This window comes from Scomber japonicus, chromosome 21 (genome assembly GCF_027409825.1).
Source record: "Scomber japonicus isolate fScoJap1 chromosome 21, fScoJap1.pri, whole genome shotgun sequence".
Classification (NCBI taxonomy): Eukaryota; Metazoa; Chordata; class Actinopteri; order Scombriformes; family Scombridae; genus Scomber; species Scomber japonicus.
In genome coordinates, this window is record NC_070598.1 from 27966642 (window position 1) to 27992360 (window position 25719).

Genomic DNA, 25719 nt, shown 5'->3' on the forward strand with positions numbered 1-25719 from the left:
TGAATCTCCGAGTACAAAAACAAGATGAGTATGTGAGGTAAATGAGAACACTATAGGGTTATTAATGCGTCAGGCATCTTCATTGAGCTCATGGAGCAAAGATGCATCATCTGTTAACTGTTGGTGACTACATGGAAGAGTCAAAGTTGGACGTCTTTTTGTTTTTTTGCAGGCTGTAAAGTTCACATTTTTGCCGTATAGCGTGCAGTCCAATGTCTACTGAAGACATAACAAGTCTGTGCCACACTGATTCTCTGCCTTGCTCTGTTGGTTTTAGGGCTGGGTGCAGTACTGATTCAAAACGTTAAGTCTGGCTGTTTGGTACCAAATAAGAGAGATTTGAAGAGTTTGTTTAGTAGTCATCATTTGACTTGACTAAGTATGAAACTTCAGTCATATGCTAAATCTGAAACACAAGTAGCCATATAAACACTGGCAGTTATTTGATTTAACTCATGCTGTATGTGATCAAAGAAGAAGTGAACAACATGAATCTGATGAGACGTTTGATGGCAGCTGTCAGTACTGAGTCCAACACCCAGCCCTGCTCTGATGGCTAGTGACTGCTAGCATAATGGTAACTGAAAGAGAAAGGCGGCTACAGTCACTAGTCTATCTAGCAACAAAACAAAAAAAAACACATAGCTGGATTTAGACTTACGACACACATACTAAGCAGCTGGAGTAACTACTGAATGCAAAAGGAAAAATGTGAATGTACAACACAGGTGATGGCTGTTACTAACATGTCAAAGCATCAGAGCTAATGTAGTCTACTCTCAGACTCTCTGAACACTTTGTTATTTAACATCTTAATCTTCCACATAAAAGATCCATTAATACATATTCTCTATCTGCTCATTGAGTGAATACTCAGCACATCTCCAGCATGACATCTATGTGTGAAGACGTTGATTCTTTAGTAGAATTTAGAGGTTTGTAGTGACAGGTGGAGTTAGTAGATGTTACTGGGAATTGTATTTGTGTGTCTGAAAAGCCCCTTCATATTTTCCATATTATTTTTGGAATCACAACAATAAGCTGATGAGTTGGTGGATGGTATCACTTCTGCTTACGATGTATGATTTAAAGATGCTGTGTGTGACATCATGTTGACAGAAGACGATGAGAAAGAGAGGAACTGACTCTACTCTGCTGTTACTGTCTGTTAATCTACTCACTGAGTCTATTCACCACTCATGACCCACAATCCACCTCTGTTTCATGTGCAGTTAACACCATGCTGGGTGGAGCTTCATATCTAAACTATCCTGAAGAAGCTAGCATTCGCTTCTGTCAGGTAGACATTTGTTGGTGGAAGCCCTCAAAGATTTAAAAAGTGAAGGATAAAAAGATGACCATTAAAAAAACCCCTTAGATTTCATCTCAATTTGATGTTTTGTGGAATTAAAAAGGTAAAAACTAACATATTGTCTGTGTTCCCTTCAGTGGCATCTATCCATACAGACACATACAGTTGAGGTTTTATTTGTCCACATACTGAGATGTGTCTCTGCCTCCACCGTGATATAAAAGAGATGAATGGGATTATGATCAGTGAGCTCAATTCAACTTCATTTGAAAATGTGATCAATGATGACTTTTTCCATTTATAATGTCTCAGTCATTGAGTGTCGTCCACAGACCTCACTGTGATTATAGATCATCACAGCTCATCTTTCAGTGGTTTGAGCAGCACTAAACTAATTCCATTCACCTCTATCCTGCAGAGGTGAAGCAGAACTACCAGAGACACATATCCCAAAAACTCAGCACATTATCCGCATGATTAGATACAACCTGCATGACTTAGAAATATGTTTTTTTTGTGATTTGAGAGAAGTGACCCTTTAAAAAGGTCTAGTCTGAGCCTCAGGGCTTGTTCATGTATTACTGTTCCCAAAGCAGCTGAAACATTTTCCACCACATTAAACTATCTATACACTTCCAGACTCCAACAGTTCAGCTGGAGTCACTTCATTTCTACACAGTCCTTTTAAGTTTCAACAAGTAGGAAGTAAAGTATTCATCTAGCATACTTTGACCTAAAGGATTTCACTTTTAGTCCAGGGGAGTTTTTCCTGTGCATCTCTGCCCTGCACCACATTCACAGCTCGTACAGGTTAAAGTAAAGCACAGGACCACTACAGGAAGGAAGTGACAACATTAATTGTTCCTACCCACATTTCAGCTCTCTGGCCACATGCCCCCTAAAACATGACTCTTAGTCAAGGATGGAAAAGGTGAAGGACTGCTAAAGCTAGAAACCACAGTGTTGAAAGCTGAATATATCAACCATATCATTGAGGTAAGCTGCTGATTGACTGCTTACAGGGGTTTCACTAGTTTTAGCCTAGGTTTTTTGGGGAATAGAATGTACTTTTACTATTATCGATGCTGATGTTCATTTGTTTCCTTACATTTGGCATGTTTGACCAATTTGATTACAATGATGTGCAGTTTAAATAACCTTACATTATGATTTATGTGATTTCATTCAAATAATGTCTTATCAACCTTTCAGTGAAGCTTGAGGATGAACACTGTGATGTCTGTGGTTAGTAAGTATGGCTGCAATCTAGGAATCATGAGTTTCCATCACTTTAGAGTGCAGTAATGACACACTGAGGATTCAACTGTAATATCTATTCTTCTTTTGACATCACTGAAAAGCCATGCAAGGAACATAACATTTGTAGGTAAGTAATATATATATTGTTGGAAGAAGCATTCTCCATACTGTGAGATGCTAATATTTAATGGCTGTTATCATTAAAGAGCTCATTGTTGATGCTGACCTCTTAGTGGTTTAACAGGGACACAGAGGTGTACTGCAGGGACACAGAGGTGTACTGCAGGGACACAGAGGTGTACTGCAGGGACAGAGCATGCTCATCAGTGATGCTGATCAAACACACGGTTCTGTTACTCTGTAGCTTTAACCCCAAAAACTTGACTTTCATCTCTGGGAAAGTTGTGGCAGTTACTGAAATAAAACATGAAGCCACATGACTGCCGTTTATAGAAAAATGTTACATATAAGTTGAGGATTGGGGGCTGTGAGGTCAATTACATTAAATCTCTGCATGGAGTTGCATGAAAGTGGAAATAAAACTGTTCCCTTTGTCCTAATTCTGTATTTCAATCAAAGTGTAAACAGTGTGATAGCATTGTTCATGTGAAAAAGCTTATAGTCAAAGCTTATATGACTAACATGTGTTTTCTCTTTTACGGGGTGACTTCCTCTTAAATCTAAACACTAAATGGAGCTCTGCCAGAGGAAGTCAGAACACGTGGCTGTGCACATTTATTTTCACCATCAAACTGGTGAACTGATGCTGAACTGTGAAGGACCTTGGGGCATTTGCATTGTTCCTGCCTGTGGTTCAGAGGACTGTGAAATGACTGACGGCCTTTTCAGGCTTTAAACATGGAATGAGTACATAGATGAAGCAGTCTATAAACATGTGCTATTAACAGTCTGAAGATTTGTTTCACACTCCATTCTTTTGGTAACAATGACCAAAATAGCAATAAAATATGGCAGTTCCCCATCACATTAAAATGACTTCATTTACTATTGAAGAGTTCCACACTGGATGAGAAAGAACAAAACCTGCATATTTTATATTTAGATTCTAGATCTAAGTGAGTTGAAAGATTGTGGCTGAGCACAATGTGTCATGTTGTTATATTTGCTTTTATGTGCATGTTAGAGGTGCACATTGAGATTGATTGCACTTTTCTTACAATATTTCATGTTTAAAGTGGTACATCATCTTATATTCTTAATGCTTTATTATTTTTGAGACTGAGGGAGGATGTGACAGTTTTTTCAAGTGGAAGGGGAAGGTCAGATGAAAATATGAATAACTGTGTGGAGGCTGCTTTTTTAAAAAGCAGCCTTAATTTCACACACTCTCTAATTTGCATTGATATGGTTTATTTTTGCTCACCAGCCTGTGCTGTGATCTTTTATGATACATAAAAAACTATGGTACCATGTACCATATAGAAACACTTACTATAACTTGCTTTCTTATCCTGCTGCTACTTCAGATACATTTCAGTCCATGAATCACAAGTCAGTGTGACTCTACAGCCTGAAACATGAAGTCAATCATCCACAGCCAGCCTGTGGAGCGTAGCAGAGGCTCGCTCAGCTGTTTGGCAATACACTTCTTAGAAGTCCAAATGTAAATACACAGGTGAAGAGTGAAGACAGGGAGGAGGTACTTCATGTGTATGATGATGCATTTTACATTTAACCTTGGAGAAATAAAACACTGACAAAGGCAAAGCAGAACAGATCAGTAGCAATGTGACTCGGTGAGCCTGGTTTAACTTGTGTGTGCTGTAGCTCTGTGGTACTCACTCCTACAACAACACCATCGGGCTCTTTGATATGATCCTTTCCAACTGGATATGCCTGTGGCACACAGACAGTAAACAGCTATGTGTGTTTGTGTGTCATGGTTAAGAGCATCATTTGTCACTTTTCTGCTGCCTGTTGACCCAGATACATGATCTTAACTCTCCAAACTGGGGATGCTGTGTGTGTGTGTGTGTGTGTGTGTGTGTGTGTGTGTGTGTGTGTGTGTGTGTGTGTGTGTGTGTGTGTGTGTGTGTGTGTGTGTTGGAGACAGTGTTAAGAGGGGGAAATTCTCTGTGTTGTAAAGACTGATGACATTAGAGAGATGGGTGTGTTTCAGCTACCTGAACAGTCTGCAGTGATGCTTCAGCAGTGATGCTTCAGTCTGTCTGTGTTTGCTAGACTTGGGTTATGGGGAAACTAAGAAGCTCCATAAAAGACTCATTTCACTTTTTATGCCAACTGTTGGAGAGTGAAGATCAAATGAGCAGAAATGCAACTATAAGAACTATAATACTGTTGCTCAGCAGTTCCTACTCAATACCTTGTTTATAATCATTTGGATGAACTTCTAATTTATGTATCGATCAAAAGGACCACATCACTGTTTTTGCACGTTTTAGCCTATTTATACTAATCCTATTAAATTGAACTTTCATTTATAACATGTTTTGAGATGTTTTGAGCTGAGCTACTGCTTTCCAATCATCTCACTGTATAGTGGAAATAAACTTACAGAGACTTGAAACCAGGTTGTGTAATGAAGCACAATAAACATCAGCTCTGCTCTTACTGCTGACGAGCTGACGTTACTGTGCTGCACTGTACTGCAGCTGTAAGCTCACACATTACAGTGACGTCATTGATAAAAATACAGCAGACATGATCTCTGTAGAAGATTATCGGACTCAAGTAAGTTGATTTCCATGTATTCAAAATGAATGAAAAACAATAGCTGCCTTGTGGAAATTAAATCATTAATAAATCTGGTATGCTTTGGACAATGGTCAGCAGTCATTTATAGTTCATGCTGTATTAAATTGTTGTAAATGGGCTAAAACATCTCAAAACTACAGATTGTTCTTTTAAATTTCGACCACAAATAACGGACATCAAATAAATGTCAACTGTGAAGCAAGATGACGTTACAAAAGTTCAAAGTGCTATACAAAAAACAATATACATAGCAAAATCTGCATACTAAGGTCAGTCTACTCTAAAGCACAGGGGGTTAAGAAAAGGAACGAAAAGGAAATGTCACTGCAATCTCATTACTGTTAGAATTCATCTAAAACTGCAAATCCCAAAAGACAAACTGATGTAGAAACGGACACAGCTCTGACTGTCATCATTAGCTCTGTTCACATTACTTGCTCCATTATTGTGTGTGTGGTGAGTTTTTTATTTGCTTCTCTTGGTGACTGGCCTGTGCTGGTGTGTGAGGTGCAGTGCACAGAGCAGAGCTGTGCTCAAATTCTCATTTTTGCTGCATTGTGAACACAAGCTGTGCTCCTGATCCTGGACTGTAAGGCTACTGATTGTGCTGCAATTAAACACGCACTGTAATGTACACTGAAGCCTGGAGGACAAGTCATTTTGTCTGGTAATTAGAGGACATGAGAAAGTGCTAGAAACTAACACTTAGTATATGAAAACTGTGTGTGTGTGTGTGTGTGTGTTGCTGCTGTCAGTGCTGATCATCAGGTTGTCATAGTGAAAGGACAGAGGTGCTAATGTGTAGTTGTTGAGGCTGTTGTGGACATGTGTGTCAGTAAGTGCGTGTTGGAGTGCATGTGTGCCAAGCGCAGTACATACTGGATCACTGAAAAGCCTGATGGAAGCGGGGCAGTGTGGTGGGTGTGCTCAGGTTGGATATGAAGGAGGAGGGGAGCCCTTGAAGTGGACTCTCTGCAACCTCTGGGCCTTCAGGGGGCTGGGGAGGCAGCTGGACAAGAGGTGTAGACTCTTCGTTGGGTGGATAGCCAACACCTTGACCCCCGCTCCCCCCTGCTTGGTTGTATGGCGGCCCGTTCAGCGGCAGGAAGTTGAAAAGCTGTGAGAAGTCCATCAGAGAGGAAGATGAGGCCAGCGAGTCTCCTGCCGCTGAGGCTGCTGCCACTGATGTGGAAATTTTGGACAAGGACACCTCCTCGTTTGCTTCTTCCAGCACTCCTACATGAGACTCCAACTCAAGTTTGGAGGTGGGGAGTTGGGGTTCTTGGGCTGCAGAGGATGAGGAGGGCATGCTGCTCTGCAGCTCCATCAGGTAGGTCTCCAGTTCTCCCTTTAGGTTCTGCTCCCGCTCCTGTGAGGAGACGGTGTATGAGGTAAAGTTGGAGCCCAGCGGGTATTTTAAAGAGAAGGGGTGTGCGGGGCTGGGGAAGGGCTCTGTGTCCAGAACGGGGCCTGTGTACATGTTGAGCTGGTGTGGCCTTGGTGTCAGCATGCCCTGGAGCTCGCCTTTGATGCCCCCAGATGCCAAGTCATAGACAACGGGCTCCAGCAGATCAGCTGGCTCAGTTTTTACCCTCAGCAGCTCCCGGGCGTGGCTCTTCTTCACGTGACGTGTCAGGTGGTCCTTCCTACCAAACCGCTGGGCACAGTACTGACAGAGGAAGTCCTTGCGTCCCGTGTGCACCACCATGTGGCGCCGCACGTCTTTACGGGTGTAAAATCGCCGCTCACAATGCTCGCAGCGATGCTTTTTCTCTTTGGTCCCGCCAGAGGACTTGCCAGCATGTGTTTTGAGGTGTTCCAGAAGCACCCCTGTGCTGGGGAACGGCTGCAGGCACACTTGGCAGGTGAGGTCTCCACTGTTGGCGGCATGGAGGGCGAGGTGGCGCTTGAAGCCCAGCTTGGTGTTATAGCTCTTGCCACACTCCTGACAAGCAAACGCCTCCTTGTACGGGTCATGAGTGTGTAGGTGATTCTTTAAGTGATCCTTGCGGTGGAACATTTTCTCACAGTATGAACACTTGTGGTTTTTTTCTGGCGAGTGAGTTGCCATATGCCTTGGAACACAGACACATTCTATGAGCACTCAGAATTGTTGCAATCATGTTTTAAGTAGGCATGCTTTATATTACACTTACACACAACAACCTGAAAACTAGAATTCATCAACACAAACTGTGACTACTACCGAGCACTATGTTATCAAATGTGTAAAGAGAAAAGCAACATGCTGCAGCCTGCTATACACTGCTGCTTGTCTGTACCGTAGCAGCTTGTATTTGGAGACGAAAGCCTTGGTGCAGTCGGGGTGGGAGCAGCGGTAGGGTCTTTCTCCTGTGTGAGAGTATGAGTGCACCTTCAACTTTTCCAGACTGTTGAAAGCTTTCTGGCACTCCTGGCAGGGGAAATTCTTCTTCTGCTTTCCCTCTGCTCTCCTGCGCCTCCCCGTGGGTGGTGCGGGCTTGGCTTTCTCCAGGACGTGGTCACGGTGGCCCTGGGTTCCCGTGGCCATGGCACCCTAGGGCAGACCAGTTACATGGACAGGGGCACAGTGCCCGACTAGTACTGATGCAATTGCTCTATCCAGTTTTATGTGCTCAACACCGCCCGGACTCAGGGGCCTGAGAGAGAGAAAAAAAAGATGACTGTGAGTAGTTCAGTTTATGGTTGTTAAGAGCTGCTGGAATCACACGAGACACTGACACCTGAATCTAAATCAATCAAGAACAAAAATAAAACAGAATCATAGTTAAAGACTGTGTAAAAAGTGAATTCAGACACATTAAATAGGTCATAAATGTATTTTTTAAAAAAGGTGTAAAAAACATTTCAACCATTTAGATTTGAATTGTGGAGCTAGGCTTCACAAACTGTGTTTCAACATTTCTGTGTTCAGGATTTAGTGGGCGGGTCTGAAAATCATAAACCCGCCCCTGCTGCTGTAGAGGTATAAATACATTCAGCACACACTACTACTACTACAGTCTACAGTTAGCCAGTTAGCTGAGTTAGCCACCGAGGTAGCAGCTGAGTTAGCAGCAGAAAGCTCTCAGACGTAGCGTCCATATTTCTGGTAGAGGTGGTGACTTTGATTGACAGGTGACACTTGGTAGGAAGAGGCAGAGAAAGAGGCTGATTTTTACACAACTTTGAAGCCTAATTTCATATATTTGGTGATTTTTTTACTCATTCAAATTTGGCAGGGTGGTTAACAACACACTTTTCTGTGGTATGTCAAACTCAGAACACATATTTATTCTTACTTTACACTGACTTTAAAGTTCCCCAACACCTACAAACATCTACAGTCAAATGTTTGAGCTTCACTGTGCAGAATGATGTGTACACACTTTGTTTTCACTCTCTGCACTCACTGAACTTCAGAGTTTAAGGGGCGGGTCTACAAACAGGATTTGTGACATCACAACCAGTTTGGACCCAATGGTGGTCCTGTATTCAATTTACAGACATGTGAAGCCCCCTGCTGCACACAAACTCAACATGGTATTCACAGTGAAGGACAACTTTTGAAATGAAATATATTTGCATTTTCATACATTCTGAATTTTTGATTAGGGAAAGGAATACATGGTTTTTAGTCATTTAAAGATTTGAATGAGATAATTGAAGTTAGTGTTTTATACGCATTTTAAACCATATCTAGAGAGGATCTTTTCTTTAATATCCACATACTAGCCTTTCCTGGAACTTTAAACTGCATCTTCAAGAGTCTTCATCTGTGTATTGTAAGTGGACCTTTACATGATATTAATGTTCTTAACAAAATAAAACAAACATGCTGGTCTGTAGCCTTCCAAACCTTTTATGTCCCACTGAGTCAAATCCATCAACTGTCCTCTCTGGAAACAAGAACTGCACCTGCCCAAAACTAAAGCAGATATAGCAGCCTTCATCACTCTACTGGCTTGATAAGCTATAGAGAGATGGAGAGATACTGTCAGAGCAGGTAGACCTACTTTATCTAAGACACTGGCCTCTAGGTTTATGGTTTATTTACACTGTGCTGGCAGAGAGATCAGCATATGCTAATCCAGCAGTGTGAGCTGTGGTTGTCCCTCTGAGTCAGCTTCATCATTGTAAACATCATCACATTTTAACAGACGTTTATCTGACAAACTTACATTCAGCACTGAGATCAGCTTCCAGACAAACTAATACTGATCTCCAGCTGCTGACAGAAACCTGACAGGACACTTCACTCCATGAGCTGAGCAATCAAACAGTTAAAGGGAACATATTCTGTACAATTCCAGCTCTGTATTTGAAATCTCTTTAAATGATTTATGGTTAAAAACTCCTTGTCTGTCTGTCTGTCTGTCTGTCTGTCTGTCTGTCTGTCTGTCTGTCTGTGTTCTCCTTCACACATTAAAGGAAAGGGTGAGGGGCTGCAATCTGGAACCTCACCTCTAGATCTTCATCATTTTAGTTTATATTGTTCTCACATGGTCCATGAATACAGCTGCGTTTAGTCAGCTGAGATCAGGTAGTGTTATTCACACAGAGACGTAGTGCATACTGTTAGTTCTCTGGGCTTATAATGAAGCTTGGAGGGAACAGGGTTCATACACTAATCAGCCATAACATTAAAACCAGCTGCCTAATATTGTGTAGGTCCTCCATGTGCCACCTATTCATGCATGGACCCTAACATACTTCTGAGGTGTCCTCTGGGATCTGGCACCAAGACGTTAGCAGCAGATCTTTAGCTCTTGTAAATTGTGAGGTGGGGTCTCCATGGCTTAGATTTGTTAGATGCTCAATCAGATTGAGATCTGGGGAATTTGGAGGCCAAGACAACATCTGGAACTCTGTCCCAGGCTCATTGGTTGTCCTTCCTTGTACTGACCACTGCATACTTGCATACATAAGACCCCACAAGACCTGTGGTTTTGAAGATGCTCTGACCCAGTCATCTAGCCATCACAGTCTGATCCTTGTCAAAGTGGTTCAGATCCTTACACTTGTCCATTTTTCCTTCTTCAAACACATCAACTCCAAGAACTGACTGTTCACTTTGCCTGTCAGTGGTTTTAATGTTGTGGCTGATCAGTGTATACAATCCAGAGCTGGAGTGATGAGTATGAGTATCTAACATGGCTGAATTCATTATTTGAGTGTCCTAAAATCATTTTTTCCAACTATGTTTATAACTCAATTTCCTATATCTTCAGTTTTAATATGGACTGTGCATGTGTGTGTCCTCTAACAGGGAGAGTAGTCAGAATATTCAGAACACACCCACATCAGCATGGACACACCACACCCAGCAGTCAGGGCCAGCACACACACTTGGGATTAAACACAAAAAACTTACATTTGTGTAAAGGTTTTGTGTTGGTGTTGTCTTGCTCTGCTTCGTTGTTGCAGGTAAATTATTTGCATTCCTATTTTAAAATGAATCTCACAATTATAATTTAAATGACTACACCGTCTAAAATATCTGTGATCAATGGACTTAACAGACCGTACCAGTGGTCAAAGCATGCTTGTCTTTTAGTCTTAGAGATATTTTGTCACTCCTCCAAATGGGTTCATCGTTACCAGTCTGAGTGAGGGTCCTCCCCACCTCCATGTCATGTGACACTGAAATTACAAGGGAGTTGCTATTGTTACAATATATAGATCAACAACTGCTCAACTAGTGCAGGTCCATATAAAGAGACAAATCCTCAGTTGAAGACTCATGGACAATGGATGTGTTTCTATATGGAGAGAAGACCGCTAGTCTGAAGTGATGGAGTGACGGAGGACATGACATGGATGGTGTATCTGTGACTGGGGGTGACTGGGGCTCTGATGGATCTACAGGTTAAGGTGTTGACCATGAAACACAACATCCCTGGTTCATCTTTACTGTCCACTGCTGTCTGTAGACTTCAGCAAAACTCCAATCCACTATGACTGTGTCTTGTTCACTACTCCTGAATGTATGTAGCAGAATGTCTTGCTGCTTTACTCTATCACCATCTCCAGGGGTGTGGTCTGCTGCTGACCCTGTGAGTTTTCTTATATTTTGTATTTATTGTATGTATTTTAGGATTGTAAGGATCTTATGTCATTTCTGTCTGCTGTGTGTTTGTTATTGGTGAGCCAAAGACAATGTTCCACCACGGTGAACAATAAAGTTCTATTCTATTCTATAGTGAGCAGCAATCTCCAAGACAGTCTGGCTGCAGGTCTCCACTGTCAGGACCCTTCCGTTGCAGACCCCCACTCTGAGGTCTCCTCTGCTGTGAGGACAGGAAGTTGATTCGAAGCCTTTCAAAATAAACGCGATTATACCGGAAGTACGTGTTTTTCGTTTTGCAATTTGAACTTTGAGATGCTCATAAATGATCATCATTTCACATCAACACTGACATGTGATAATAAATGCTCCATAAGTCACATTTTCTTAATGACTAAAAAAACTTTTCTATCAGGCAATATCTAATATAGATTTTGTGTGTTTTGCAGCTACCTTCATTATTTTCAGTTGCAGATTTGCTGATGTTCTGACCAGAGATGACAGTGAGGATGGATGAGTTCACTACTACTACTATAACATACAGATGCTGGTTCTGCTTCAATATTGAGAAAGTTAATACAGCCTGTGTGGATATTTTCAGCATTTAACAAAGACCACCATCATTCCCTCACCTAAACAAAGTCAAGAGAGTTCACTAAGCAGAACCATAAAAACAGAAATCCTATTTTAGCAGCTAGATGCAGATATTGGAAGAAAATGAAATATGTTGTCAGCAAAGATTTTGCAACTTGGCAGCTGTTTTCAATAAAAATGTTTCTCATTGTGTTGATAAAACACTTTAAACAATATTGGCTGTTAAAAAGGAGAAGCATATAAGTAGAATCTTGTGGAGACGGTGTGGTTATTAGGTTACTATACTGGACCAATGGAAAGGAGTCCTGAACTGTACTTTATATCTCTGCATCTGCCTCTGATCTGGATGACTGAGAAGCATCAAACACATGCTGCAGAACAATGTTAGTTTCTATTTATGCATTTACATTGTTCATGCATGGCAGCAACACATACAGCACACATGACATTTTTGATTTCTATTACGAAACACAGACTGGTGACAGATTGAAAAGGAAAAACTGGTCCAGGTCTGAATATTTGGGGATGGGGTAACTCTGTTATGCTGTGGGGCATTTTGCTGCCATGGTTTGGGTCCACACAGTCACAGCAAATGAATACATCATCTTTCTCCTATAATGAAACATTTGTATCCTGATGGGAATGGTCTCTTCCAGGATGATAATGCCTCCATCCATAGAGCATGAGGGCTCCTGAATGGTTTGATGAGGATGAAAATGATGGGTATCATATGCTCTGGTCTAAACTGTAACCACATCTCAACCCAACTTTAGAATGAATGTGTTAGACAGTGCTCTGCACCACCATCATTAAAACACTAAATGAAGACTGAGACAGTACAATCAATACTAAGGAGCACTGAAGCTGTTCTGGTGCTACATGGTGACCCAACACTTTACTTTTTCCTATAATTTGTCATCTTTGTATATTTTTTAATGTTAACTGTCCCGAAACCAAGTTTATATGTCAATGCATCACACATCAAATGTTGATTTCCAGTATCAAGTTACAAGTCAGCATTTGATTTTCTGACGAGCTGAACTATGAGGAGACAGCTGATATGTTTGACTAGTTATTCTGTTGATTCACATGAATAATCAAATCAAATCATATCTAAGAGAGCTGCTGCATACAGAACTAAATCTGTTGCTTTCAGACAGCTGTAAAGACTTAAACAACTGAAGCAGATTATGGTAACATCATCCTCCCTACTTTGCGTGATACACTGGCCTCCAAAATACCAAAGAGACAGAACATATGCATTTATGAGTGAGGAAAAGTACCAACATGTCACAGCACTGCTTACAATAGTCTGCTGTGATGAACCCATCAGATCCACTGTGATGGATGACTTTCATTTACTTTATGTCTCTGCAAGCTGCATTTCACACTGTGTGGAAATGAATGGAAACATATGGTGACGGAAAGATAGAAAAAAAGAAATGCATTTAGAAGGTTTGCTGGAGAAAATGATGAGCAGTGACTGAGAGACAGAGAGGGAAAGAAATACAGTAAAAGCTATTATAATAACACTCTACTGCTGTAGTGGAATAATCATAGATAGATACTAACTGTATGTGGTTTATACATGCAGACATATAGTGTACATGTAATAATACAAGCTACTACTATAGACACTAAGAACACTAAAACTACAGTCAACATTAAAGTCAGCTTAAACTCATCCTTCATTTTCATCCTGCACTTCTCATCATGTTTCATTCTCATTCACTTGTATTGATCAGTGTGCAGTTCCCACAATGCACCAGCTATGCAAAATGCAGACTGTGTAACACTCAGACTCATGCACCTCTCTTCTATATATTCTGCTTTTTCACACAGCTGGACAATCTGTCACAATCAGCCATCTAACATGTTCGGTCTTAAGCCCCCTGTTGGCTGATGTCTGGAAAGATTATATATGAATAAAAAGAAATGAGTACAACTGCAACCAATAGTTGATTATTCAATTAGTTGCCAAAAATTAAATGAATCACCAACTCTTCTTGATTGTATAGTAATGTCATATTTTCTGCTTTCTTTATGACAGGAAATTCATATGCTTAGGTTGTGGAATAAATAGATATTTTGAAACTTTTATAAACCAAACAACTAATTCATTCATTAATAAAATAATCTAAAATAATCATCAGTTACAGTCCTATAAATTAGAAGGATTTTAGCTTTCATTTCAATCATGTCTGTGGATTCATAGCTCTTTTCTTAAAGTACTCAACATTTAAAAGAAATGTTTCCATTAGCAGAAGATATTTAGATGAAACTGTGCAGAAGCAGCAGATAAATACATGACATGTGTCTTCATACTAATAGATCAGCTGTCTATCAGCTGCTGTCAATCTGATATACTAACATTCACATTCATCTATTCTTGGACACATTTTGAACTAGTACATTTACTCCATGCAGCCTGAACAAAACCATTGTGATCAGCACATTGTCACAAATGACTCCTTCTCATTCTGCTTCACTGCTGGAAAAACATGTGTGTCTCTTAATATAAACTAAAATGATCTTTAAAGTTCAAGTGGAACAGAACAGCTGTCTGTAACTTGAAAGCCTGAGAACTGTTCAAATAATCAATCAAACATAGAACTCTACCACAAGTTCATCAATTACTGTAAATAACTGCACACATAATACACAACTATTATTTCAATAATTAGGATTTATGAGTGTTTAAAGAACTATTACATTTACTATCAGTAAGAAAAAAAAGAACTAAAAATGAAACTTTCAGAAACTATGAATTTATATTTCTACTTCTATGAATAACAGAATATGAACACTGTTCATTTAGACATAACCCAGTTCATCACACGAATCACTATTCTCTATTTTAAATTGTGTCTTAATAAGAAATCCAAGCTTTCTGGGTTTGATTTCATTTGAATAAAACACAATAATTATATGTATTGTATGTTTAGTGAGTTCCCTGAGATGTACCTTCCCTTTAGCTGATAAATACACTCATAAATAACCACAACAATTATATGCTTCAGTCTAGACAATTATTTTCCATGAAGTAAAAGTGAAAGTTAAAACAATTTGAAAACTAAAGAGTGACCATGCAGTAATGTGTTTTCTTGGATCTATGTGTGATACTAAAACACTTTTTATCAAAACACAAACTCTCAACAACGACTGTATCGAACATTTCAAACATTCAGTCTAATCACAGCTGCACTTACTAATAGTTAGTAATAAATAATAGATGTTGAAAACAACAACAGCAACTCATTTTAATGTCACTGTCAACACATTTAAATTCTTAAAACATCCAAGAAGACAAGAGAATATTTTAATAATAATGATTTGTTCAAAATGATTTAAGAAACTAAGTAAAAACAATCAGGCTCAAACTCTAGATGTTGATGGGACTTGATTACTAGTAACAACAAGTTAGTAGTTAGTTTGAGCTTTTCCATGTCAACATTATCTCTTTCCAACATGACACATCCAGCAACGTTGAGCTGAGCCACAGCACAAGCACAAACACTCAACATATGTACTCATCCTACATGATACACATGATACTACATTAACACTGCTGTTATACTCTGTTACTGAACACAAAGAGCAAACAGCACACAGCAATGTAACAGAGCACAATGACTTGACTATGACTTACACAGTGACTCCATGTTTAGCTCTGCTTTAATGTATAAGACAGGTGGAAACAAGCACAGTGCATCAACACACTTCCTCTCTCTGAGTCTTTCACTGACTGCTTCTAATCAACAACCAATCTGCGATCAACTGCTTCTGATCTGTCAGCTGATAAACACTCACTGCTTGTTGTGATATGATCAGCTATAGGAGCAGAGGTAAATGTACCAGTGCAACCTGCCACACCAATAACAATCCACAACAGCTGATTTTTAGTCTCAAAGAAGCAATCTGCGACATGCTGGGACACAAGCTGCACCAGCAAATCTTAAGCATTGCCTAATTAGTTTGCCTTAAGTTCTCCCTCCATTTTGCTACTTTATTGACAAGCAATTTCTTGCCGTTTCTTGTTTAGTAGCCTTCCAGCGGCTCATAGCCGAACTGTCATCTGTATGACACAATGATCAATACCTGCAGTTGGTGAAAATGCAATATAGCATTGAGCTTAAAAGAGATCGAGCATGACTAAATGTCACTGTAGCCGCTACACGTTTGCATTTCGCGTTAGAGTAGTGGACAGGAGATGATGGAATCGATAAAAAAATGTTGTCACTTCTCCTGATGAAGTCTATATGTGAAGCAACAAGACATGTGAATGCAGGAAAATTGACTTTATTGCTGAATTCAAGTGCGTCTGTTCCTGTCGGTGCTCATCACACTGTCGATGTTATTATATTAAAACAATATAGTAAGAGAAGAGGCTATGTTCAACTTTACTCAACTTTCCTTCATTCTACACATTCACTGGTCGTTAATGTTCGTGGACACGCACTGTCACACTAATATCACCAGTGACATCATTTATTTGATTTTTTTTTCAATACTTGTGCCTTGCCTGGGTTTTCTCTGTGGTCCCGAACTGGGTACTGATTAACACAAACTTTTTCCCCAGCTCACCCCTCTCTCATAATTTAAATAACCCCGATATTTTAATTCAACAACTGACTAACCGTTTACTTAATTTACATCAAACTTACCCCGGACGCTTTAACATCCTTTCTGTCGAGTTTTTCTTGACTTTCAACTATTTTCCGAATTTTTAATAATTTTTTTCTCATATTTTTTGCTAGACGCGGCGGGCCTGAAAATTGTTTGCTTTCCCCTCTTTCGAGCAGCCATTGTGTATGCGCTGCGATGCAACCGCACTAGGATTTAGCCACGCCCATTAGAAGTTCCGCCCACTTGTGCGTTTTGATTAGTGTACGGCGCTGCCACTTTCCCTCCACTTTCATTTACAGTCCGTTTCAATAAAACTCCATTTTTGGACTTGCTAGATGTACTGTCAATCGTTTAAACTTGGTTTAATTTTATTTACAACGATAGGAAGACCAACATGTGTTCCTAGAAATCCTATTGGCTCATTGGCATGTCAGTCAACGTCGTTAGCATTAAGGGGTTTCTATTGGCTTATATTACTGTCAGTTGACGGTGACGGTGCGGGTGCTTTTCCTGGTGCGCTGTTGCAGCACAGAGGAGAGTTGACATGAGCATGACGGAGAGGTTAGCTTGTAGCACTTAGATAATGTTACATATCGCGTGTAGCCAGCTGTTCAGTGTTCAGGAGTAACAGTGTAGCAAGCATTTAAAGCAGATTTCAATGACTGACTAATTGCTGGTTAATAGCTAGTTAGGGTGAATATGCTTTCCACACTTATTTTAGTGTCTTTTTAAAAAGTGGATACCCATCACTGGTGTGGAAACCAGGTGCACCTACAAGTCTGTCGCTGGATAAAAGTTGGCATTTATTAAAGGTAGGCATAAACTGTGTGTAGCACTAGCCTCTTCTCACCTTCACACCTAATGATTATTTGTCGTGCCGCTTTAAAAAGAGCTAGTCTCCCTGTTAGCCGTTTGGTAACATCATTGAAGGTCAACATGTAGCAGCCTTACATATAGCCAGTAGAAGCCGGCTCTGCCAAACTCCGTTGAGAAATGTCGCATTTAAATAAAACGTGCTCATTGTAAGATGTACACGACTGGTCGGTACAGTTTATTATATTGTTTTACTGTAGAAAGAGCCGCTTTACTATTCGGCATACATTTAAACAACCAACTGAAGCTACTTTAATAGTAATGGTACAAAAAAGTTTCATTAACATTACTTTTCTTCACTCAAACACAATGTGGTTAGTGATATCTAAGCTGAATATGACAGTGCTGCTGACATTGACTGTGAAATCACGGAGTCTCATTTTTGTAAATTTAAATTTGGCAGTATGATTATAAAGTATAATAATTGCTCTTCAAAGTATACATTTTAATGAACAGGTTGTATATAGTGTGGTGTGTTTTTTCTGTGGCCCTGCCAGCAATATATCTGACACTTGAAAATGTCACCTTTTTTATATGTTGCCTTTCCAAACCCTTAAAGTCAAAATCATTTTAAGATATATCTTTGACACATAAAATAACTTGAGAATGATAACATCAGGACATTCTTCCTAAAATAGTTCCAAAAATCACATAAGAGAGAATTTCTATTGGTGAGATATCATGTATCAAGTCAAACGCAGGCTAATTGTTACTGCTAGTTTTTCTGTGTAGAAATGCAGTTGAACATGCTGAATATATTTGAGTTGAAATATGACTCCCCCAGTCAAAATTAGAGCCCAACTGAAACAACATACTGATATCATATTACTATAAGATGCATTAGAATTGAAGAAGAATAGTCTACATACATATATCAGGGTAAAGCAGACATTTACACTGTATAAGAAGACACAACCTTTTTTTCCTCACTGTCTGACATTAATGAGACTAAACTTTTCCTGTTTTAGGTCAGTCAGGATTACCAAAATGATTTCTATTAGCTAAATGCCAGAATAATGAGTGAGAGAACACTTTTTTATCACTTTCGTCAAAGTCAGAAGTTAACATCCATTTCTTTAGTGTTGGTAGCACTGCCTTTAAACTGTATGATTTGGGTCAAACGGTTTGGATATCCTTCTACAAGCTTCTCACAATAGTCTGCTGGAGGTTTAACCCTTTCCTCCTGACAGAAGTGGTGTAACTGAGTCAGGTTTGTAGGCCTCCAGCTCAGACAAGCCTTTTCAGCCACTTTGTAACTAATTTGGCGGCATGCTTAGGGTCATTGTTCATTTAGAAGACCCATTTGCACCCAAGCGTTAACATCCTGGCTGATGTCTTGAGATGTTGCTTCAATATTTCTACATAATGTTCTTTCCTCATGATGCAATATATTTAGTGAAGAACACCAGTCCCTCCTGCAGCTAAACATGATGCTGCCACCCCCATACTTCACAGTTGGGATGGTGTTCTCAGGCTTGCAAGCTTCCCCCTTTGTCCTCCTAATGTAACCATGGTCATTCAGGTCTTTGTCCCTGTGTCAAGCTAACTGTAATCTGGCTTTTTTATGTTGCTTTTGGAGTAATGGCTTCTTCCTGGCTGAGTGTCGGTACAGGACTTGTTTCACTGTGGATGATGACACTCTCTTACCAGTTTCAGCCAGAATCTTCACAAGGTCTTTTGCTTTTGTTCTGGGATTGATACGCACATTTCCCACCAAAGCACGTTCATCTCTGGGACACAGAAGCCGTCTACTTCCTGAGCAGTATGATGGCTGGACATTCCCATGCTGTTTATACTTATACATCTGGACATTGTACCCAAGGATGAACCAGACTTGTGGAAGTTCACAATTCTCTTCCCGATATCATGGCTGATTTCTTTTGATGATGTCACACAAGGAAGCAGTGCGTTTGAGGTGTACCTTAAAACACATCCACAGGTGTGCCTGTAATTAAATCAAATGTTGTCGATTAACCTATCAGAAGCTTCCAAAGCCATAACATCATTATCTGGGCTTTCCCAAATGGCATAGTAATCTTAGTGTATGTAAACTTCTGACTTTGAAGAAAGTAATACAAACTTATCTTAATGGTTAGCTCTCTCATTATTCTGGTAGTAATTTAGGTAATCCCAGCTGACCTGAAACAGGAAAGGTTTAGTCTCATTTAATGTCACACACTGAGAAAAAAAGGTTGTGTCTTTTTATACAGTGTGTGTAAACTTCTGTTATCAACTGTATGTACGAGTTAACAGAAGAGTACTGGTAAATGAAAGACATGATGATGATGATTTGTTTTTTTAATATTTTTTTTCTTGTTAAAATGTTACTATTTTGAATTAAAAATGAATATCTTTTGATGTGGTCCACGTAATGTTTTTACTGTAAATGATCAGGTTCCTGTCATATCTCACAGATAAAAACACGCTATCCTGGAATCATCATTCATGTACATCATTATATATCTTCAATGGTGCACATAGAGAAAGTAGATCCAGACTGGTTATTATACAATATAAAAATGTGACTGACTTGAATACAATTGAATATGATTCACACAACACTGATAGTAGTGTGATTTTATCATCTTTGGACTCTGAAAACATTTTACAGAATAAATGATGAACTAATGAAAAGTAATCAGTAAATGAGCTTATTTCAACCAGTAAATGTCTTTTTTCCTTTGTTGTATTGAGCATGATCTGCTTTTCATCAGTGATATTACAGTAGAGAGAAGACAGGAAGTGAGCAGATGAATGGTAGATGACATGCAGTGGAGGTAGTAGTTCATGATGAACACCTTCATTCATACTGCTGACAATGTCTGTTTGGTTCATCAATCCACTTGTCAGTGTTTAATAGAGCAGATTCCTTTAATGATCTGTCCAGAAGGTGTCATCCAAACTCCACACATTCACTTTAAATAAACAGTAAGCTGTAACTCTCACACTGAGGAAACTGACACAAGCAAGGATTTAAAACATGCTTTAATTGATGAAAAAGAATAAACATACATTTTCTGCAGAATGACTTGAATCACTAAAATGAATCTTATTGTTGGTCAGTTTGGTGCCACAGTGAAACTACAAATGTATCAACTCTCCTAACTTCTACCTTTTACTGTGAGAAGCAGATAAAAGCTCAGCTCTTCATGATCACTGTCTGTTAGATGAGGAGTAACACATGCAGGACATGTTTACATGTTTGAAAGACTGTTAGAAATATTAAGATGTGAGGAATGTTCCACTGTATATTAAACTAGGGATGTCCCGATATGACTTTTTCACTTCCGATACGATACCGATATTGTAGCCTTGAGTATTGGCCGATACCGATATCAATACGATACGATATATGCACGAATCATACATATATTTATTCCTTATTTTGTTGTGTGGAATGTTAGAAAAGGCTTGATAAAGTGATGTTACTGTTACTGTTACTGATGTTGTAGTGATATAACAGAAAACAATAGTCAGCAACAGTAGGTATAGGAAAAACTGACCCATTTATTATTAACCAATTGGTTACATAAATTTTAACCTTCAACATAAGAGAATTACCTCAACAAATCCAATAAAAACAAAATGTTATATTTAAAGTGCAAAATAACCACTGGTTACCAACATCATTATACAATTGAATAGAATAAATAAAATTTTAAAGTGCAAACAATTCAAGTTCACTCCAGTTATTTTTTTTACTGTCAGCATATGTTGGAAACAACTGTGGGCAGGGACAAAAACAACAACAACAACAACACAATATTGTCCACTGTCCAACTGCTCTAAGTTAAGAGTTCACACAGCTCCAGTTTCACTGACTGACTGTGCCCAAAACAATGTAGTAATTACTCTTAGTCTTCAACGAAGAATAGAGTGTAAACACAATAAACATATCACTCTAATAACAAGAGCATAAAACAAATAATAATCAGTCAGTGCTGACTACCCTTACTACTCCTCCTCCTCCTCCACTTTCTGCAGTCCGAGCATAATGTGGAGATTTTTTTTTTCACGCGAAAATCCTCATGTTCTTTTTTGTGGTGTTTTTTCAAATGTGCGATGAGGTTGGTTGTATTGAACCTTCCCGGTTCTGTCCCTCCACGGGACACTTGCGCCTGACAAATGTTGCATTTAGCTGCAACGTCTTTGTCCGAGTTTACAGTAAAATACTTCCACACAGCCGACATCACTACACCTTGCTGCAGGCACACACGTTGTCGTTGTTGTGATCACGTGGGCTGTGCATGCTGGATCAGAGACGCTCTTCTTCCGCGGCCGGCACCAACGTTAATTAAGGGGCATTACCGCTACCTACTGTGTTGGAGTGTGATCAAACCAGAGTCACCTATTATTATAGAAGTGCTGGAGCGGTAAATGGACAGCTTATATCGGAGCGTTTATATCGGAGTTTTTAGATTCAGTCCGATAAAATCCGATATTCACTTTTTTGGCTGATATCGGACTGATTTCCGATATCAATATCGGATCGGGACATCCCTATATTAAACCACAGTTAACCATATCAAGCATGCTCTGTACAAATATGACCTCCAAGAAAAAAACATAACCTGTTGATATTGTCCATCTACACACAGACTGAAATGGATAAAAATACACGAAAGGTTCGGAATGAGGACATTAATCCATGCATCGAAGTAAGCTGAGCAACATTTGTGTAGTGATGTTTCATATCTGCTGCTGAGATGTCATGCTCTGTGTCTCTAACTGTCATCCTGCTGCTTCTCCTCTGCAGGAAAGTTCTGCCTCTCAGAAGTGTCTGGATGCTTACAACTATGACAAGAGCATGTGCTTAGCCTACTTCCAGAGATATAAGAGCTGTAGGAAGTACTGGGTAAGTTTTATTACTACAACAAACTGAATGCACCTGTCCTACACCCTCATGTTAGCAGCACAGGGTTAAATACAAAGAGATGAAATGCACTCTTAATGTTCATTTATTCTAAATAAAAAAAATCAAATGAGGTTCATCAACAGGAAACATTTTTTATTTCATTGGATTCTTTATTTGTCACATTAGTCTGTAAAAAGATTGATTTTTCACCTTTGAGGTCAAAAGTGAAATCTAAGAAGTTTTTCTAGTAGACGTCTTGTTGAATTGTTCCCCATCTTACTTTAGAGCTGCAACAATGAATTCATTTTGACAAATAAGTGATTCAGTCATTATTGTTAAGCCTGACATTATATACACAAAACAATCAATCAACAATATAATCAGCAGAGTAATCAATAATGAAAATAATTGTTCAATATTGCGATTTTTTTGAAACACTTGACCCCCAGCTGCCAAGTATGAGCAAGCACTATGGCTATGTCTGTAATGGTGCTGTGTTGATGATGACATCACCATGACAACACAAGGGTTATTTTCTCCTCCAGAGCCACAGAACACATCAGACAAATGTAAATCAATGTATGTTATGTTTGTGTTTGTTTCCTTGTAGCACAACATAATGGTGCAGAGGAGGAGAGATGGAGTGAATCCCTGCATGCCCACTGCAGCAGAGAGGCAGGAGATGCTGGCTGCCATCGGTGGAAAACCATACTGACTGATGAGAGTCACCCACAGACACTGAAGAGCAGAGGACCTGTGCTATAGGTCCACTCATTCTGGTGAACTGAGAGTACACTGTGATCCAAGCTCAGCTCAGATGAAGGAGACCACCTGTACAGCCCCCCCCCCCCCTCTTTATTCTGAAACACAGTGAAAATAGAGTGGAGGCACAGAGGAGAGGGAGATTATTTACTGAGTTTTAATGTTGATGTGACATGAACTGACACAGTATGACTGTTTAGTTTTTTTGTTTGGAAGAGAAGGTGATCATGTTTTCATGTGTTATTTCAGTAGAAGACCATTTTTACTGGTTCCAGCTGCTGAGATCTTGTTATTGATCATAAACATTAAAGGTGCTTGAAGCCACATGTTCAACTGTATTATTTACACACACATCCTCATCTTTGAATGACAGTACAGCTCTAAAATGGTTTGGATTTAAATGATCATTTGGATTAAAACATGGTTTATACTTCCTCAAAGTTACACCACCTTTGTCGTCATGGCAACATTAAACACCACAATGTTATGTTTTTTTTTTTAAACATGTACTGACTCATGGTTGGAAACTTAAATGTTGCAGCACATCCACCAGCCTCCACCTAACCAGGCAACATCACCTGATACCTTATACTGATGTCATCTGAACAGTGCTGCTGGCCTCAATGTTTGACTTTCTTGTGAGAAAAGGCTGCAATCTTAACTTACACTGTGTGGAGACAACTCTTCATCTATGACAGCTGCAGTCAGCTGGTATCTCACTGCAGCCCGTGATGGACATCTGTCACACAGTCTGGTCAACATCAGAGTGATGACCTGTGATGATCTTTAATAAGTAGAGAATGATTTTTGTATCTACATGTTGGATTTGCTACACTGTTTTTTATGGCTGTATTTCTTGTAATGTTTTTTTTTTCTTTTTCTTTTATACTACTACTACTACACACCTGCTCAGAGGAAAGGACTCCATCACACATAACTTTCAGCATCATCAAGGTCTTAATACTTTTTATGACTGTTGTGACTTGATAACTTGACACACATTACACACTGTTAAAGATGTGCATTTGTAAAAGACTGTACAAGTCACAACAACAAAAGTCCATAAGTTATTTCTTTTTTTAATCAAAATGTCATGTACTGTCAATGTTAAAGTTACTGAGCTGAAGAGATAAATATAATCTCCTAGTAATAATTATAACTGTAATATTTCCTCAATATAATACTATATGTTTACCTCAGACTGCACAAGGCTTTGACTGTATTAATACACAGAATGAGGATTTTGTATTGTAATGCATCATACACTGAAGGCACTTCACTGCCAGTAGAATAGGAACACTTACTCTGTATTAAGGCAAATGAAATGGGATAGGCACATGTCTATATAGAATAGTATACATACAATCTACTATAATACATATAGGTCAAACATGGTGCTTCTGTTATGAATTGGGCACGTATGACTCTGGATGGAACTGACACTTGACTGTAGTTGAAGGTATACAGGAACATTATGTGTGCTCACATTTAGACAAATGCACCAGAACTCACAGGAGCTCATGTCATCAGTCAGTTTGAGTGAACAGTTGGAATATCATTGACTGATTGATTGATCACCTGATTTCAGTCCATCATGCTGCAGAGCAGAGTGAAGGCAGAGGAGCTGGAGCTGAATGTGTCTGCAGTAAAGGTGTGGAGAGGAAGCACCAGGAAACATACAACCCATCTACTGATATCTACCGCTGCAGGACACTGAGCAGTCTCTTCATATAATATATATGATGACTTCATGTATCTGTCCAATTACGTTTGAAACCATAGAGTTTGAGCACCATGTGTTTCCCTCACACAGTTCTTTTTATATTGATGTCTAATAAAAGCTGAGACTTGTCACTTGCAGTATGTAGTTATGCATGTAGTATCCATTCATCTATTCCAAATTCAATATGCTGAAGCAGAGTTATGTAGTTTACAGTGATGTGGCAGCTTTATAGATAAGACATGATGCCTGAAGTTACAAAACCAAGACCCAGATTGAACTATATGAAGCTTCAGCGTCCAAATGAGTCAAATCTTCATCTTCTATGTTTCAACGTTACAGTGTTTTTAGTTACTATACTATACTTTATGTTACAATACATCCACCACAGCTCAACAGGAAACACTAAGAGGGAATCTGGTGGTAAAAAGACTGTAAATGTGTCAGATATCACTTGATATGAATAACTCACACTAATGAAGACTCATAGAAGCTGATCATCTACTTTTAAATGACTGTGTGGACACACTGTGGATTTAGTCCTCCATCACTTCCATTGAAAGAACATTTAAAGGAGATGTTTTAATATTCAGAATGAACATGAGGAATGATTACAGAGAGGAAGACCTCTTTCACATTTCATATGGACACCTGACTGCTGCTTTAACATACTTTGGGAAATTGTGAACATGTCCTTTAAGATGAAATGATTCGTTCAAAGTAAAAAAGATGATTTAACAGGCTCTGGGTTTATTCCAGTTTTTACTGTTCCTATATTTAGATTGATGGTGGTGGTAGTTATTTTATAAATCATTGAATACAGTACTAGTGATCTACACCTTGGTGCCGCTAATCTAATGAGTCTTGCATTTTACGACAGTTGATCATAGAGTTGATAGTGCCGCTAACACAGCTAACAGTGCTGCAGACTGACA

At 39.3% G+C, this 25719-nt stretch overlaps 3 protein-coding genes across 3 annotated transcripts; 1 reads left to right on the top strand and 2 right to left on the bottom strand.

Moving 5' to 3' along the window:
• Window positions 1-6191: 6191 nt before the first annotated feature.
• Window positions 6192-7383, bottom strand: plag1 (pleiomorphic adenoma gene 1). Its single transcript, XM_053342515.1, has one exon. It carries the CDS (start codon window positions 7377-7379, stop codon window positions 6192-6194), a length of 1188 nt encoding a protein of 395 aa, XP_053198490.1. The 5' UTR covers window positions 7380-7383.
• Window positions 7384-7520: 137 nt separating this feature from the next.
• On the bottom strand, window positions 7521-16669 carry LOC128382388 (zinc finger protein PLAG1-like). The gene is made up of 2 exons (XM_053342379.1): window positions 16613-16669; window positions 7521-7947 (listed from the first exon to the last, which is right to left on the bottom strand). The coding sequence occupies exon 2, from the start codon at window positions 7836-7838 to the stop codon at window positions 7521-7523; it is 318 nt and encodes a 105-aa protein (XP_053198354.1). The 5' UTR covers window positions 7839-7947; window positions 16613-16669.
• Window positions 16670-17118: 449 nt separating this feature from the next.
• Window positions 17119-23513, top strand: chchd7 (coiled-coil-helix-coiled-coil-helix domain containing 7). The gene is made up of 4 exons (XM_053342519.1): window positions 17119-17386; window positions 22046-22105; window positions 22204-22302; window positions 22913-23513. Exons 2-4 carry the CDS (start codon window positions 22052-22054, stop codon window positions 23015-23017), a joined length of 258 nt encoding a protein of 85 aa, XP_053198494.1. The 5' UTR covers window positions 17119-17386; window positions 22046-22051; the 3' UTR covers window positions 23018-23513.
• Window positions 23514-25719: the final 2206 nt, after the last annotated feature.